This window comes from Salmo trutta, chromosome 4 (assembly GCF_901001165.1).
Source record: "Salmo trutta chromosome 4, fSalTru1.1, whole genome shotgun sequence".
Classification (NCBI taxonomy): Eukaryota; Metazoa; Chordata; class Actinopteri; order Salmoniformes; family Salmonidae; genus Salmo; species Salmo trutta.
In genome coordinates, this window is record NC_042960.1 from 45297993 (window position 1) to 45316026 (window position 18034).

An 18034-nucleotide genomic window follows, 5' to 3' on the forward strand; every position below is an offset into this window, starting at 1 on the left:
TGCTGAGGGAGAGAGAAAGAGAGGGAGGGTTGCTGAGGGAGAGAGATGCTGAGGGAGAGATGCTGAGGGAGAGAGAAAGAGAGGGAGAGATGCTGAGGGAGAGAGAAAGAGAGGGAGGATGCTGAGGAGAGAGGAAAGAGAGGGAGGGATGCTGAGGAGAGAGAGAGATGCTGAGGGAGAGAGAGATGCTGAGGGAGAGATGCTGAGGGAGAGAGAGAGATGCTGAGGGAGAGAGAGAGGGAGGGATGCTGAGGGAGAGAGAGAGATGATGAGGGAGAGAGAGAGGATGATGAGGGAGAGAGAGAGGATGATGAGGGAGAGAGAGAGATGCTGAGGGAGAGAGAGAGGGAGGGATGCTGAGGGAGAGAGAGAGGAGGATGATGAGGGAGAGGGAGGGATGATGAGGGAGAGAGAGAGATGATGAGGGAGAGAGAGAGATGCTGAGGGAGAGAGAGAGAGATGCTGAGGGAGAGAGAGAGATGATGAGGGAGAGAGAGAGATGCTGAGGGAGAGAGAGAGATGCTGAGGGAGAGAGAGAGATGCTGAGGGAGAGAGAGAGATGCTGAGGGAGAGAGAGAGATGCTGAGGGAGAGAGAGAGGGAGGGATGCTGAGGGGAGAGAGAGAGGGGATGGGATGCTGAGGGAGAGAGAGAGGGAGGGATGCTGAGGGAGAGAGAGGGAGGGATGCTGAGGGATTGAGAGGGAGGGATGCTGAGGGAGAGAGAAAGAGAGGGAGGGATGCTGAGGGAGAGAGAAAGAGAGGGAGGGATGCTGAGGGAGAGAGAGAAAGAGAGGGAGGGATGCTGAGGGAGAGAGAGAGAGGGAGGGATGCTGAGGGAGAGAGAGAGGGAGGGAGGGATGCTGAGAGAGAAAGAGAGGGAGGGTTGCTGAGGGAGAGAGAAAGAGAGGGAGGGTTGCTGAGGGAGAGAGATGCTGAGGGAGAGATGCTGAGGGAGAGAGATGCTGAGGGAGAGATGCTGAGGGAGAGAGAAAGAGAGGGAGAGATGCTGAGGGAGAGAGAAAGAGAGGGAGGGATGCTGAGGGAGAGAGAAAGAGAGGGAGGGATGCTGAGGGAGAGAGAAAGAGAGGGAGGGATGCTGAGGGAGAGAGAGATGCTGAGGAGAGAGAGAGATGCTGAGGGAGAGAGAGAGGGAGGGATGCTGAGGGAGAGAGAGGGATGCTGAGGGAGAGAGAGAGATGATGAGGGAGAGAGAGAGATGATGAGGGAGAGAGAGAGGATGATGAGGGAGAGAGAGAGATGCTGAGGGAGAGAGAGAGGGAGGGATGCTGAGGGAGAGAGAGAGGGAGGGATGATGAGGGAGAGGGAGGGATGATGAGGGAGAGGGAGGGATGATGAGGGAGAGAGAGAGATGATGAGGGAGAGAGAGAGATGATGAGGGAGAGAGAGAGATGCTGAGGGAGAGAGAGAGATGCTGAGGGAGAGAGAGAGATGCTGAGGGAGAGAGAGAGATGCTGAGGGAGAGAGAGAGAGATGCTGAGGAGAGGGAGAGAGAGAGGGAGGGATGCTGAGGGAGAGAGAGAGGGAGGATGATGAGGGAGAGAGAGAGGGAGGGATGCTGAGGGAGAGAGAGAGGGAGGGATGCTGAGGGAGAGAGAGAGGGAGGGATGCTGAGGGATTGAGAGGGAGGGATGCTGAGGGAGAGAGAAAGAGAGGGAGGGATGCTGAGGGAGAGAGAAAGAGAGGGAGGGATGCTGAGGGAGAGAGAAAGCGAGGGAGGGATGCTGAGGGAGAGAGAAAGAGAGGGAGGGATGCTGAGGGAGAGAGAGAGGGAGGGATGCTGAGGGAGAGAGAGGGGGAGGGATGCTGAGGGAGAGAGAGAGGGAGGGATGCTGAGGGAGAGAGAGAGGGAGAGGGAGGGATGCTGAGGGAGAGAGAGGGATGCTGAGGGAGAGAGAGGGAGAGGGAGGGATGCTGAGGGAGAGAGAGGGAGGGAGGGATGCTGAGGGAGAGAGAGAGGGAGGGAGGGATGCTGAGGGAGAGAGAGAGGGAGGGATGCTGAGGGAGAGATGCTGAGGGAGAGAGAAAGAGAGGGAGAGATGCTGAGGGAGAGAGAAAGAGAGGGAGGGATGCTGAGGGAGAGAGAAAGAGAGGGAGGATGCTGAGGGAGAGAGAAAGAGAGGGAGGGATGCTGAGGGAGAGAGAGAGATGCTGAGGGAGAGAGAGAGATGCTGAGGGAGAGAGAGAGAGGGAGGGATGCTGAGGGAGAGAGAGAGAGGGAGGGATGATGAGGGAGAGGGAGGGATGATGAGGGAGAGGGAGGGATGATGAGGGAGAGAGAGAGATGATGAGGGAGAGAGAGAGATGATGAGGGAGAGAGAGAGATGCTGAGGGAGAGAGAGATGCTGAGGGAGAGAGAGAGATGCTGAGGGAGAGAGAGAGATGCTGAGGGAGAGAGAGAGGGAGGGATGCTGAGGGAGAGAGAGAGGGAGGGATGATGAGGGAGAGAGAGAGGGAGGGATGCTGAGGGAGAGAGAGAGGGAGGGATGCTGAGGGAGAGAGAGAGGGAGGGATGCTGAGGGAGAGAGAGAGGGAGGGATGCTGAGGGAGAGAGAGAGGGAGGGATGCTGAGGGATTGAGAGGGAGGGATGCTGAGGGAGAGAGAAAGAGAGGGAGGGATGCTGAGGGAGAGAGAAAGAGAGGGAGGGATGCTGAGGGAGAGAGAAAGAGAGGGAGGGATGCTGAGGGAGAGAGAAAGAGAGGGAGGGATGCTGAGGGAGAGAGAGAGGGGGAGGGATGCTGAGGGAGAGAGAGGGGGAGGGATGCTGAGGGAGAGAGAGGGATGCTGAGGGAGAGAGAGGGATGCTGAGGGAGAGAGAGGGATGCTGAGGGAGAGAGAGGGAGGGATGCTGAGGGAGAGAGAGGGAGGGAGGGATGCTGAGGGAGAGAGAGGGAGGGAGGGATGCTGAGGGAGAGAGAGAGGGAGGGAGGGATGCTGAGGGAGAGAGAGAGGGAGGGAGGGATGCTGAGGGAGAGAGAGAGGGAGGGAGGGATGCTGAGGGAGAGAGAAAGAGAGGGAGGGTTGCTGAGGGAGAGAGAAAGAGAGGGAGGGTTGCTGAGGGAGAGAGAAAGAGAGGGAGGGTTGCTGAGGGAGAGAGAAAGAGAGGGAGGGATGCTGAGGGAGAGAGATGCTGAGGGAGAGATGCTGAGGGAGAGAGAGAGATGCTGAGGGAGAGAGAGAGGGAGGGATGCTGAGGGAGAGAGAGAGGGAGGGATGATGAGAGAGAGAGGGAGGGATGATGAGGGAGAGAGAGAGATGCTGAGGGAGAGAGAGAGGGAGGGATGATGAGGGAGAGAGAGAGGGAGGGATGCTGAGGGAGAGAGAGAGGGAGGGATGCTGAGGGAGAGAGAGAGAGGGATGCTGAGGGAGAGAGAGAGGAGGGAGGGATGCTGAGGGATGCGAGGATGAGAGAGGGAGGGATGCTGAGGAGAGGAGAGGGAGGGATGCTGAGGGAGAGAGAGAGGGAGGGATGCTGAGGGAGAGAGAGAGGGAGGGATGCTGAGGGAGGGCGAGAGGGAGGGATGCTGAGGGAGGGCGAGAGGGAGGGATGCTGAGAGAGAGAGAGGGAGGGATGATGAGAGAGAGAGAGGGAGGGATGATGAGAGAGAGAGAGGGAGGGATGATGAGGGAGAGAGAGGGAGGGATGATGAGGGAGAGAGAGGGAGGGATGATGAGGGAGAGAGAGGGAGGGATGATGAGGGAGAGAGAGAGAGGGAGGGATGATGAGGGAGAGAGAGAGGGAGGGATGATGAGGGAGAGAGAGAGGGAGGGATGATGAGGGAGAGAGAGAGGGAGGATGATGAGGGAGAGAGAGAGAGGGAGGGATGATGAGGGAGAGAGAGAGAGGGAGGGATGATGAGGGAGAGAGAGAGAGGGAGGGATGATGAGGGAGAGAGAGAGAGGGAGGGATGATGAGGGAGAGAGAGAGAGAGGGAGGGATGATGAGGGAGAGAGAGAGAGGGAGGGATGATGAGGGAGAGAGAGAGAAGGAATTAGGGAGGGAAAAGGGATGATGGTGGGAGGGAGATGTGTACAGTGAGAGGGTTGAGAAGGTTGGGTGTGAAGGAGTGAGAGACTTACGTGCTTTCTCTCTGTGGCCTTTAGGGACTTGGCATGGTAGTAGTAGAGCTGAGTTCCACACAGAGCCACCCAGAACTTGGTCCAAGACGCCACCTACAAACACCCAGGAGTCAGGGTTTAGAGGTCACACAGTAGTCAATTACTCCAGTCTATCAATTCAATACAACTTTATTGATGCACCTTGTCTCAACAAGTAGTTTCAGGGCAGCAGTGAGCGCAAAATACAGTACACAATCATACGACTCATTGGTTATATGCTTCTAACAGTAGGCGATCACTGGAGACAGACATAACGTTTAGGCCAACTACATAGACTGGTATAAAGTGGTTAAGAGTCCTGTTATATCTGTGCATTATTTTGGCTGTAGCTTTAAGTCTGTTTGCGCTCAGGAGAGAAACAAGGGAAAATAAATAAATATGGAGAGAGCAAGAGACAGACAGACAGACAGACAGACAGACAGACAGACAGACAGACAGACAGACAGACAGAGAGCAAGCGACAGAGACAGATAGACAGAGAGCAAGCGACAGAGACAGATAGACAGAGAGCAAGCGACAGAGACAGATAGACAGAGAGCAAGCGACAGAGACAGATAGACAGAGAGCAAGCGACAGACAGACAGACAGAGAGCAAGCGACAGAGACAGACAGAGAGCAAGCGACAGAGACAGACAGAGAGCAAGCGACAGACAGACAGACAGAGAGCAAGCGACAGACAGACAGACAGAGAGCAAGCGACAGACAGACAGACAGAGAGCAAGCGACAGACAGACAGACAGACAGAGAGCAAGCGACAGACAGACAGACAGACAGAGAGCAAGCGACAGACAGACAGACAGACAGAGAGCAAGCGACAGACAGAGAGCAAGCGACAGAGAGCAAGCGACAGACAGAGAGCAAGCGACAGAGACAGACAGAGAGCAAGCGACAGAGACAGACAGAGAGCAAGCGACAGAGACAGACAGAGAGCAAGCGACAGAGACAGACAGAGAGCAAGCGACAGAGACAGACAGAGAGCAAGCGACAGAGACAGACAGAGAGCAAGCGACAGAGACAGACAGAGAGCAAGCGACAGAGACAGACAGAGAGCAAGCGACAGAGACAGACAGAGAGCAAGCGACAGAGACAGACAGAGAGCAAGCGACAGAGACAGACAGACAGACAGACAGACAGAGAGCAAGCGACAGACAGACAGACAGACGGAGAGACAGAGAGCAAGCGACAGACAGACAGAGAGACAGAGAGCAAGCGACAGACAGACAGAGAGACAGAGAGCAAGCGACAGACAGACAGACAGACAGAGAGCAAGCGACAGACAGACAGACAGACAGAGAGCAAGCGACAGACAGACAGAGAGCAAGCGACAGACAGACAGAGAGCAAGCGACAGACAGACAGACAGAGAGACAGAGAGCAAGCGACAGACAGACAGACAGACAGAGAGCAAGCGACAGACAGACAGACAGAGAGCAAGCGACAGACAGACAGACAGAGAGCAAGCGACAGACAGACAGACAGACAGAGAGCAAGCGACAGACAGACAGACAGACAGAGAGCAAGCGACAGACAGACAGACAGACAGAGAGCAAGCGACAGACAGACAGACAGACAGACAGAGAGCAAGCGACAGACAGACAGACAGACAGACAGAGAGCAAGCGACAGACAGACAGAGAGCAAGCGACAGACAGACAGAGAGCAAGCGACAGACAGACAGAGAGCAAGCGACAGACAGACAGACAGACAGACAGAGAGCAAGCGACAGACAGACAGACAGAGAGCAAGCGACAGACAGACAGACAGACAGACAGAGCAAGCGACAGACAGACAGACAGACAGAGAGCAAGCGACAGACAGACAGACAGACAGACAGAGAGCAAGCGACAGACAGACAGACAGACAGAGAGCAAGCGACAGACAGACAGACAGACAGACAGAGAGCAAGCGACAGACAGACAGACAGAGAGCAAGCGACAGACAGACAGACAGACAGACAGACAGAGAGCAAGCGACAGACAGACAGACAGACAGACAGACAGAGCAAGCGACAGAGACAGACAGAGAGCAAGCGACAGAGACAGACAGAGAGCAAGCAAGCGACAGACAGAGAGCGACAGACAGACAGACAGACAGCAAGCGACAGACAGACAGACAGAGAGCAAGCGACAGACAGACAGACAGAGAGCAAGCGACAGACAGACAGACAGACAGAGAGCAAGCGACAGACAGACAGAGAGCAAGCGACAGACACAGAGAGCAAGCGACAGACAGAGAGAGAGCAAGCGACAGACAGAGAGAGAGCAAGCGACAGACAGAGAGAGAGCAAGCGACAGACAGAGAGAGAGCAAGCGACAGACAGAGAGAGAGCAAGCGACAGACAGAGAGAGAGCAAGCGACAGACAGACAGAATAAAATATCTGTTCTCAATGACATCTGCTGAGAGGAAACCCACAGAGAGAGCGCAAGAAATCCTTACATCAAAGAAAAGTTCTTATGTCACCTACAGTAACCCTTATGCTAATGCCACCCTGTCAACGTTACGTACGTCAGCCCTACCAGCCTCAGGTATATAACCATGTCCAGATGAGTTTATCCCAGAGACACAGCAGAGAGAAGCTCATTTGACAGAACTAAGATAGTCAGGATGACAGGCAGATATGAGAGACAGTTGAGAGAGAGCAGGGAATGAATGAAGGAAAAGGAGAGCGGGAAGAGAAAATCTGGAGGAAGAGCACAGAACAGAAGCAGCACAGTAAAAGAGCTGAGAAACAGAAAAGGGGAGAGGGAGGGAGCTGGTTTTTTTCTCTGAGGTGTACTGTACTATACAGTGCCTATAGAAAGTTTACAGCCCCTTAAACTTTTTACACCTTTTGCTTCCTTAAAATGACATATAAAAAGGGATTTTCTACAGATCTACACAACCTACTCCACATTTCCAAAGTGAAAGAAAGTAAGTCTGCACCCCACTGAGTTAATGATTGGTGGAAGCACCTTTAAGAGCTTTGAATAATTGTATTTAAGATTCTACCAACTTTGCACAAGTCTTAGGGCAACATACACGGAGTATAAAAAACATTAAGAACAGAATGTTTGGCGGCATGATGGAGCTGCGTGTGTGCGTCTCCTGAATTGAGGGCTTATGGGTAATTCATATGGCTGCCAGTCTAATGACGTCACACGAGTCGAGATATAACATGGATATGAGTGGAATGGTTACCACACACACACATCTCTAATAGAAAACACACAATATTCTATCATCCTGTTAGTCATACATAAACAATCATGTGATGAGCGATGGTGTTAACACACTGAGTGCACAAAACATTAAGAACACCTATGGCAGACTGACCAGGTGAATCCAGGTGAAAGCTATGATCCCTTATTGATGTCACTTGTTAAATCCACTTCAAATCAGTGTAGATGAAGGGGAGGAGACAGGTTAAAGAAGGATGTTTAAACCTTGAGACATGGATTGTGTGTGTGTGCCATTCAGAGGGCGAATGGACAAGACAAAAGATTTAAGTGCCTTTGAACGGGGTATGGTAGTAGGTGCACTGGTTTGAGTGTGTCAAGAACTGCAACGCTCAACAGTTTCCTGTGTTAATGCACACAGTGCAATAGCACTATAAAAACACCCTTCTTCAGACACCCATATACAGGTCTGAAGATCTATGTTAGGGGCATCATCCCATGCAAGACCAAGGGAGTAATCTACCTCATCACCTGTTCATGTGGAAAAGCCTACGTAGGACAAACGAAAAGACAGTTAAAACAACGCATTGCTGAACACCGCAGCTCAATCAGGTGTAAGAACATTGACTATCCAGTAGCAGCTCCCTTTGTTGACGTTAACCATCAAATCTCTTCCCTTAAATACACAGGCATTGAGCATGTTGCTCTACCAAGGAGAGGAGGTAACATCGAGATCCTACTACTACAAAGAGAGGCTTAATGGATATCCTATCTAAAAACATTGACCTCTAGTGGTCTGAATATTGACTTCGATCTAAGGCCATTCTTATGAAGAATTCTTTATTTTATGAACAAGTCTTAGAAATATATATATATATATATATATTCCTTCTACAGCTTATTAGCGTACACCTAATATGTCCCCCCTGTTGATGATGCTCATTATGCATCAAGGTTGAACCAAAAGATGACATGTACAAATATGAAATGAAATGAACAATTAAATGTGAAATTTAATTAAACAACGTATGTGGACGCTAATATTATGTACAATATTCAAGTATGTTTCTATATAATAACAATGGCCTAATATATAACTATACTGCTCAAAAAAATAAAGGGAACACTTAAACAACACATCCTAGATCTGAATGAAAGAAATAATCTTATTAAATACTTTTTCTTTACATAGTTGAATGTGCTGACAACAAAAATCACAAAAATAATCAATGGAAATCCAATTTATCAACCCATGGAGGTCTGGATTTGGAGTCACACTCAAAATTAAAGTGGAAAACCACACTACAGGCTGATCCAACTTTGATGTAATGTCCTTAAAACAAGTCAAAATGAGGCTCAGTAGTGTGTGTGGCCTCCACGTGCCTGTATGACCTCCCTACAACGCCTGGGAATGCTCCTGATGACTTGGCGGATGGTCTCCTGAGGGATCTCCTCCCAGACCTGGACTAAAGCATCCGCCAACTCCTGGACAGTCTGTGGTGCAATGTGGCGTTGGTGGATGGAGCGAGACATGATGTCCCAGATGTGCTCAATTGGATTCAGGTCTGGGGAACGGGCGGGCCAGTCCATAGCATCAATGCCTTCCTCTTGCAGGAACTGCTGACACACTCCAGCCACATGAGGTCTAGCATTGTCTTGCATTAGGAGGAACCCAGGGCCAACCGCACCAGCATATGGTCTCACAAGGGGTCTGAGGATCTCATCTCGGTACCTAATGGCAGTCAGGCTACCTCTGGCGAGCACATGGAGGGCTGTGCGGCCCCCAAAGAAATGCCACCCAACACCATGACTGACCCACCGCCAAACCGGTCATGCTGGAGGATGTTGCAGGCAGCAGAACGTTCTCCACGGCGTCTCCAGACTCTGTCACGTCTGTCACGTGTTCAGTGTGAACCTGCTTTCATCGGTGAAGAGCACAGGGCGCCAGTGGCGAATTTGCCAATCTTGGTGTTCTCTGGCAAATGCCAAACGTCCTGCACGGTGTTGGGCTGTAAGCACAACCCACCTGTGGACGTCGGGCCCTCATACCACCCTCATGGAGTCTGTTTCTGACCGTTTGAGCAGACACATGCACATTTGTGGCCTGCTGGAGGTCATTTTGCAGGGCTCTGGCAGTGCTTCTCCTGCTCCTCCTTGCACAAAGGCGGAGGTAGCGGTCCTGCAGCTGGGTTGTTGCCCTCCTACGGCCTCCTCCACGTCTCCTGATGTACTGGCCTGTCTCCTGGTAACGCCTCCATGCTCTGGACACTATGCTGACAGACACAGCAAACCTACTTGCCACAGCTCGCATTGATGTGCCATCCTGGATGAGCTGCACTACCTGAGCCACTTGTGTGGGTTGTAGACTCCGTCTCATGCTACCACTAGAGTGAAAGCACCGCCAGCATTCAAAAGTGACCAAAACATCAGCCAGGAAGCATAGGAACTGAGAAGTGGTCTGTGGTCCCCACCTGCAGAACCACTCCTTTATTGGGGGTGTCTTGCTAATTGCCTATAATTTCCACCTCTTGTCTATTCCATTTGCACAACAGCATGTGAAATTTATTGTCAATCAGTGTTGCTTCCTAAGTGGACAGTTTGATTTCACAGAAGTGTGATTGACTTGGAGTTACATTGTGTTGTTTAAGTGTTCCCTTTATTTTTTTGAGCAGTGTATATAACAATTTTTTTAACAGTTTCACTAATTCATTCTAATTAACTTAATCATTATGACACACCCCTCACTATTGTCATTAGCTGCATTAATTGCACTGCTTGTCTACATAACCTGGTTCAAGTATTCATGACATTACCCTGGAGAAGGCACAGTGATGCCGAAACGTTGGTAAATACCCAATAAATTACTGGGAGTTTATATATCAAGTGTGTGACTCTATTTTGATAGTTTATAGATGAATCGCTGTTGGTCAGCACCTCCACACAAACACTTTTTTTTTGGTGTGCGCCAGCTCGTGTTTTTTATTGAGCTGTTTAATTAAAGCCTTGATATTTTCACACATAATCATCTGGTTATGTTGTATTAGCACATGCGATGCAGCAGCCCAAGTGCTGGAAAAAAAGTGTTCGCAAGGAATGTCCAGAATATTTCGGTATATCATTCGTTACGCCGGTGGATCCACGTTGAATCTAATAAATCCCTAGCAAATTGATGTTGATCATCTGATGTCTGCTTGATTTACAGCAGGGTCTCCTTAGATTTAACAGAGAAAGCATCAAGGTAATGAGTTCATGTTTTTGTGCCTCGGAATAAACAGAGTCTACTGTGTGCAATGCTGTAGGATCGACTATTGCGCAACACCCAACAAAATTTCTATTCATTATTCTGGATATAATGACAACAAATGACACAGCCTAGTGGGCTTCTCTACAATATGATCTAGTAATGAAATAACATGACAAATACATGTTGGTTTCCATGTTACACCTACAATTTTAAAACAATACAAGTGGCTTGAAGTAGCCAACTTGAACTTGGCGCTCAGAAATTCAAGTACTGGAATAGGCCTACCTTGAAAATCAAACATTTCCTAAATCTGGTGTTTGAAAAGTCCTTGTAATTATTGTAGCCGATATATAAGTTCTCCTGCTCCCTTATAGTTATCCGTGATTTAATTTCTGATCAGATTTTGTGAGAGATGTGGGTACTTTGGTTTGTTTCCTTATGCTTCAATTGATGGGTGTTGTTGTGCTACTCTGTTGCGGTAAAACCAGGTGCGGTTATTACGAGAATGACAATATCTAATGTTGGCTTCAACTTGGCTTTCCATACAAATCCTTCCATTACAAAAGGAACCTAGTTTTTGGTCACTTTCTCGTTATAAAAACAGCAATGGTGAGATTCAAATGGCGAAGGTGAGATTAATGCCACCTCTATTCATGGACATAGGCATTATTATGTGTGCCTGCGGTGGCTAGTCTACAGGCAATGTCCACATTATTCTTACATATTTGAAAATGTAATAATTATAATATCAATGCATTGGCAAAGCCAAAAACAATGTTTTTCTTAAAATGGTAATGAGGCAGGGTTCTATTTTAGGCACTATATGTACAATTATATAAATTACACAATTGTATAACATTGAGGTCCTTGAAAATTGTAATTAAGTGCTTGAAAAAGTCCCTGAAAGTCATTGAATTTGACTTACCAATGTCTGTATGAACCCTGCTTAAAGGATGTATAGTCCTAGGCCTATGTTCATGTTAAAATGACGCCAGAAGAAATGGCAGCAGTTTTACGGGCACCCAACCAATTGTGCTATTATGTGGGGGGTTTTCGTGTTATTTGTAATTTATTTTGTACATAATGTTTCTTCCACCGTGTCTTATGGCTGAAAAGAGCTTCTGGATATCAGGACAGCGATCACTCACCTTGGATTAGACAAAGATATTTTCAACAACAAAGACTACGCACAAGACTATCTCCAAACACCCCACAGGATCGACATCCCCGTTATTTGCAAGAGGAAGCGACGCAGGTACAGAGGACAAAGAGCCGGATGTCTGGTCAGGATCTGGAGAAGGCGACTGGGAAAGCTGCCGTTACCGTCAATACTACTCGCCAACGTGCAATCATTGGACAATAAATTAGAGGTACGATAATGAATATCCTACCAACGGGACATCAAAAAATATAATATCCTACGTTTCATGGAATCGTGGCTGAATGACATGGATATTCAGCTAGCAGGATATACGCTGCACCGGCAAGAAAGAACAACACACTCCGGTAAGACGAGGGGGGGTGGTCTGTGCATATTTGTAAACAGCTGGTGCACGAAATCTAAGGAAGTCTCTAGATTTTGCTCGCCTGAAGTAGAGTATATTGTGATAAATTGCAAGCCACACTACTTGCCTAGAGAGTTTTCAGCTTTACTTTTCGTGGCTGTTTATTTACCACCACAGACAGATGCTGGCACTAAAACCGCACTCAGTCAGATGTATAAGGAAATAAGCAAACAGGAAACCCCTCACCCAGAGGCGGCGCTCCTAGTGGCCGGAGACTTTAATACAGGGAAACTTAAATCAGTTCTACCAAATTTTTATCAACATGTTAAATGTGCAACCAGAGGGAAAATATTCTAGATCACCTGTACTCCACACACAGGCACACATACAAAGCTCTCCCTCGCCCTCCACTTGGTAAATCCGACCACAACTCTATCCTCCTGATTCCTGCTTACAAGAAAAAATTTAAGCAGGAAGCACCAGTGACTCGGTCTATAAAAAAGTGGTCAGATGAAGCAGATGCTAAACTACAGGACTGTTTTGCTATCATAGACTGGAACATGTTCCGGGATTCTTCAGATGGCATTGAGGAGTACACCACATCAGTCACTGGCATTATCAATAAGTGCATCGAGGACGTCATCCCCACAGTGACTGTACGTACATACTCCAACCAGAAGCCATGGATTACAGGCAACATTCGCACTGAGCTAAAGGGTAGAGCTGCCGCTTTCAAGGTGTGGGACTCTAACCCGGAAGCTTAGAATAAATCCTGCTATGCCCTGCGACGAACCATCAAACAGGCAAAGCGTCAATACAGGGCTAAGATTAAATCATATTACACCGGCTCCGACGCTCGTCTATATGGCAGGGCATGCAAACTATTACAGACTACAAAGGGATGCACAGCTGCGAGCTGCCCAGTGACACGAGCCTACCAGACGAGCTAAATCACTTCTATGCTCGCTTCGAGGCAAGCAACATTGAGGCACGCATGAGAGCATCAGCTGTTCCGGATGACTGTGTGATCACGCTCTCCGTAGCCGACGTGAGTAAGACCTTTAAACAGGTCAACAAACACAAGGCTGCGGGGCCAGATAGATTACCAGGACGTGTGTTCCGGGCATGTGCTGACCAACTGGCAGGTGTCTTCAATGACATTTTCAACATGTCCCTGATTGAGTCTGTAATACCAACATGCTTCAAGCAGACCACCACAGTCCCTGTGCCCAAGAACACAAAGGCAACCTGCCTAAATGACTACAGACCCGTAGCACTCAGGTCCGTAGCCATGAAGTGCTTTGAAAGGTTGGTAATGGCTCACATCAATACCATTATCCCAGAAACCCTAGACCCACTCCAATTTGCATACTGCCCAAACAGATCCACAGATGATGCAATCTCTATTGCACTCCACACTGCCCTTTCCCACCTGGACAAAAGGAACACTTATGTGAGAATGCTATTCATTGACTACAGCTCAGCGTTCAACACCATAGTACCCCCAAAGCTCATCGCTAAGCTAAGGATCCTGGGACTAAACACCTCCCTCTGCAACTGGATCCTGGACTTTGACGGGCCGCCCCCAGGTGGTGAGGGTAGGTAGCAACACATCTGGCACGCTGATCCTCAACACTGGAGCTCCCCAGGGGTGCGTGCTCAGTCCCCTCCTGTACTCCCTGTTCACCCACGACTGCATGGTCAGGCACGACTCCAACACCATCATTAAGTTTGCAGACGACACAACAGTGGTAGGCCTGATCACAGACAACGACGAGACAGCCTATAGGGAGGAGGTCAAAGACCTGGCCGTGTGGTGCCAGAATAACAAACTATCCCTCAACGTGATCAAGACAAAGGAGATGATTGTGGACTACAGGAAAAGGAGGACCGAGCACGCCCCCATTCTCATCGACGGGGCTGCAGTGGAGCAGGTTGAGAGCTTCAAGTTCCTTGGTGTCCACATCAACAACAAACTAGAATGGTCCAAACACACCAAGACAGTCATGAAAAGGGCACGACAAAGTCTATTCCCCCTCAGGAAACGAAAAAGATTTGGCATGGGTCCTGAGATCCTCAAAAGGTTCTACAGCTGCAACATTGAGAGCATCCTGACTGGTTGCATCACTGCCTGGTACGGCAATTGCTCAGCCTCTGACCGCAAGGCACTAGAGGGTCGTGCGTACGGCCCAGTACATAACTGGGGCTAAGCTGCCTGCCATCCAGGACCTCTATACCAGGCCGTGTCAGAGGAAGGCCCTAAAAATTGTCAAAGACCCCAGCCACCCCAGTCATAGACTGTTCTTTCTACTACCGCATGGCAAGAGTACCGGAGTGCCAAGTCTAGGACAAAAAGGCTTCTCAACAGTTTTTACCCCCAAGCCATAAGACTCCTGAACAGGTAATCAAATGGCTACTCGGACTATTTGCATTGTGTGCCCCCTCCCAAGCCACCCCAAACCCTCTTTTTATGCTGCTGTTACTCTCCGTTTATCATATATGCATAGTCACTTTAACTATACATTCATGTACATACTACCTCAATTGGGCCGACCAACCAGTGCTCCCGCACATTGGCTAACCGGGCTATCTGCATTGTGTCCCACCCACCACCCGCCAACCCCTCTTTTACGCTACTGCTACTCTCTGTTCATCATATATGCATAGTTACTTTAACCATATCTACATACTGCCTCAATCAGCCAGACTAACCGGTGTCTGTATGTAGCCTCGCTACTTTTATAGCCTCGCTACTGTATATAGCCTGTATATACCTATTGTTTACCTAACACCTTTTTTGCACTATTGGTTAGAGCCTGTAAGTAAGCATTTCACTGTTGTATTCGGCGCACGTGACAAATAAACTTTGATTTGATGTGGTTGTATAGGTGGAGTGGAGGTTGAGTTATGGGCCAATATGCATATATTCACTTGTATTTTAAGTTCACAAGTGGAACTGCATAAACAATTTTGATTTCAAACTATTTTGACATTTTTATCCCTATTATTTATAGAAACACCAATGTACAGTATGTTCTTGATGTATGCAGTGTGTGTTCTCACTGTGGGTTTCTTGCCCTCCTTGAAGACAGTTTTGCGTCGTAGGACTCCCTGCACGGTGACGGCTCCAGGGTACAGGTGCACTGCTAACTCCTCAGACTCAGCAGAGCTAGAGGAGAACACAGCAGAATTACAACACACACTTACGGCGACACACACACACACACACACACACACACAGGGCTGGGCGATATGGCCAAAATATAATATCACAGTATTTCAATTTTTTTTTACAGTATGGCAGTATTTGAATCATGTTTTATGAGTAGGAAGGAAACAAATTAATTCTAAGTGATTGTAATGGGATTTCTCCAATCTGATGGTTTTACATTCAACCAAACTAGGAAAAAAGTGAGTCTGTTGTTGGACGTTTCATTTAGTTTGGCAAAGTATCACAATACAGTTAGACGGCATTGTAAAAATCCATACCGGTATGTGGTACCATACCGGTATTCACGATATATCGCCCAGCCCTATGACACACAAGCGCACACACGCACAGAGACAAGGACAAACACAAAGCAAAACACAGGCACAAACGGACACAGAGACAAGGACAAACACACAGCAACACACAGAGACAAGGACATAAACACACAGCAAAACACAGGCACAAAACGGACAGTCACACACGCAGACATTCGGAAAGTATTTTCTTTGACGTAGGGCCAAGCGGAATCTGCAGGGAAGTTTCCTCATTAATCAATATCTGAACCATCTGCATATTTAATAAATTGTGTAGCAGCAGTATTTGGCTTGCTTTGAATCAATGACACAGATATATTTTCCTGTCTGGGAGGTTCCAGTGCAGTGTCTTTCTGGCTGTGATCACAGAGAGTAAGGAGAGGGCAGCCAGTGGGAACTAGAAGGACACCAGTGAGGCATACAGTGCATTCGGAAAATATTCAGACCCCTTGACTTTTCCTAATTTTGTTACGTTACAGCCTTACTCTAAAATTGATTAAATGAAAAAAAATCCTAATCAATCTACATACAATACCCAATAATGTCAAAGTGAAAATAGGGTTTTTAACATTTTTGAAAATGTATAAAAACCACTGGAAAAAAACGTATTTACTTAAGTATTCAAACCCTTTGCTACGAGACTCGAAGTAGAGATCAGGTGCATCCTGTTTACATTGATTACCCTTGAGATGTTTCTACAACTTAATTGGAATCCACCTGTGGTAAATTCAATTGAGGATTTGGAAAGGCACACCTGTCTATATAAGGTCCCACAGTTTTTGGTATTTTATTAGGATCCCCATTAGCTGTTACAAAAGCAGCAGCTACTCTTCCTGGAGTCCACACAAAACATGAAACATAATACAGAACATTAATAGACAGCTCAAGGACAGAACTACATAAAAACTTTTTTTTTTTACTTTTCCAAAAAGGCACACCTAGCCTACATATCAATACATACACAGAAGCGATCTAAGTCAAATAGCGGAGGCGTGTTGTGCTGTGAGGTGTTGTTTTATCTGTTCAATTAAGCAATATAAGATGGAACGGAGGTCCATGCAATAATGGCTCTATACAATATGGTAAGCTGTCTTGAATTTGTTCTGTATTTGGGGACTGTGAAAAGACCCCTGGTGGCATGTCTGGTGGGGTAAGTGTGTGTGTGTCAGAGCTGTGTGTAAGTTAACTGAGATTTAACACATTTGTTCTTATAAAAAGAAGTGATGATGCAGTCAGTCTATCCTCAACTCTTAACCAAGAGAGACTGGCATGCATAGTATTTATACCAGCCCCCCGATTACAATAAAGAGCAAGATGTGCCGCTCTGTTCTGGACCAGCTCCAGCTTAACTAGGTCTTTCCTTGCAGCACTTGACCACACTAATGGACAATAATCAAGACAAAACTTGAGCCTGCAGGACTTGCTTATTGGAGTGTGGTGTCAAAAAAGCAGAGCATCACCTTATTATGGACAGACTTCTCCCCATCTTTACAACCATTGAATCTACATGTTTTGCCATGACAGTTTACAATCTAAGTTGACAGTGCATGTCAGAGCAAAAACCAAGCAATGAGGTTGAAGGAATTGTCCGCAGAGCTCCGAGACAGGATTGTGTGAGGCACAGATCTGGGGAAGGGTACCAAAACATTTCTAAGCATTTAAGGTCCTCGAGAACACAGTGGCCATCATTCTTAAATGGAACAAGTTTGGAACCACCAAGAATCTTCCTAGAGCTGGCCGCCCAGCGAAACTGAGCAATCGGGGGAGAAGGGCCTTGATCAGAGAAGTGACCAAGAACCTGACGGTCACTCTGACAGAGCTCTAGAGTTCCTCTGTGGAGATGGGAGAAGCTTCCAGAAGGACAACCATCACTGCAGAACTCCACCAATCAGGTCTTTATGGTAGAGTAGCCAGACGGAAACCACTCCTCAGTAAAAGGCACACGACAGCCCGCTTGGAGTTTGCCAAAAGATAGCTAAAGTTTCTCAGACCATGAGCAACAAGATTCTTTGGTCTGATGAAACCAAGATTCAACTTTGAACTGAATGTCAAGCGTCATGTCCGGAGGAAACCTGGCACCATCCCTACGGTGAAGCATGGTGGTGGCGTTTTTCAGCGGCAGGGACTGGGAGACTAGTCAGGCTCAAGGCAAAGATGAATGAAGCAAAGTACATAGAGATTCTTGATGAAAACCTGCTCCAGTGCACTCAGGACCTCAGACTGGGGTGAAGGTTCACCTTCCAACAGGACAACAACCCAAAGCACACAGCCAAGACAACGCAGGAGTGTCTTGGGACAAGTCAATGTCCTTGAGTGGCCCAGCCAGAACCCGGGCTTGAACCTCATCAAACATCTCTGGAGAGACCTGAAAATAGCTGTGCAGCAACACTCCCCATCCAACCTGACAGAGCTTGGCAGGATCTGCAGAGAAGAATGGGAGAAACTCCCCAAATACAGGTGTGCCAAG

The 18034-nt window shown here is 48.1% G+C and overlaps 1 protein-coding gene across 5 annotated transcripts in view; it reads right to left on the bottom strand.

The window, feature by feature from the left end:
* The window catches only part of LOC115192447 (ras-specific guanine nucleotide-releasing factor RalGPS2), a 153737-nt gene that overhangs the window by 10988 nt on the left and 124715 nt on the right, over window positions 1–18034 (bottom strand). For all 5 annotated transcript variants that reach the window (XM_029750952.1, XM_029750949.1, XM_029750951.1 and 2 more), the window contains 2 exons: window positions 15106–15211; window positions 4101–4193 (listed from right to left, as the gene is read on the bottom strand). In XM_029750952.1, the coding sequence (XP_029606812.1) occupies window positions 4101–4193; window positions 15106–15211 (199 nt within the window). The remainder of the gene's footprint in view (window positions 1–4100; window positions 4194–15105; window positions 15212–18034) is intronic.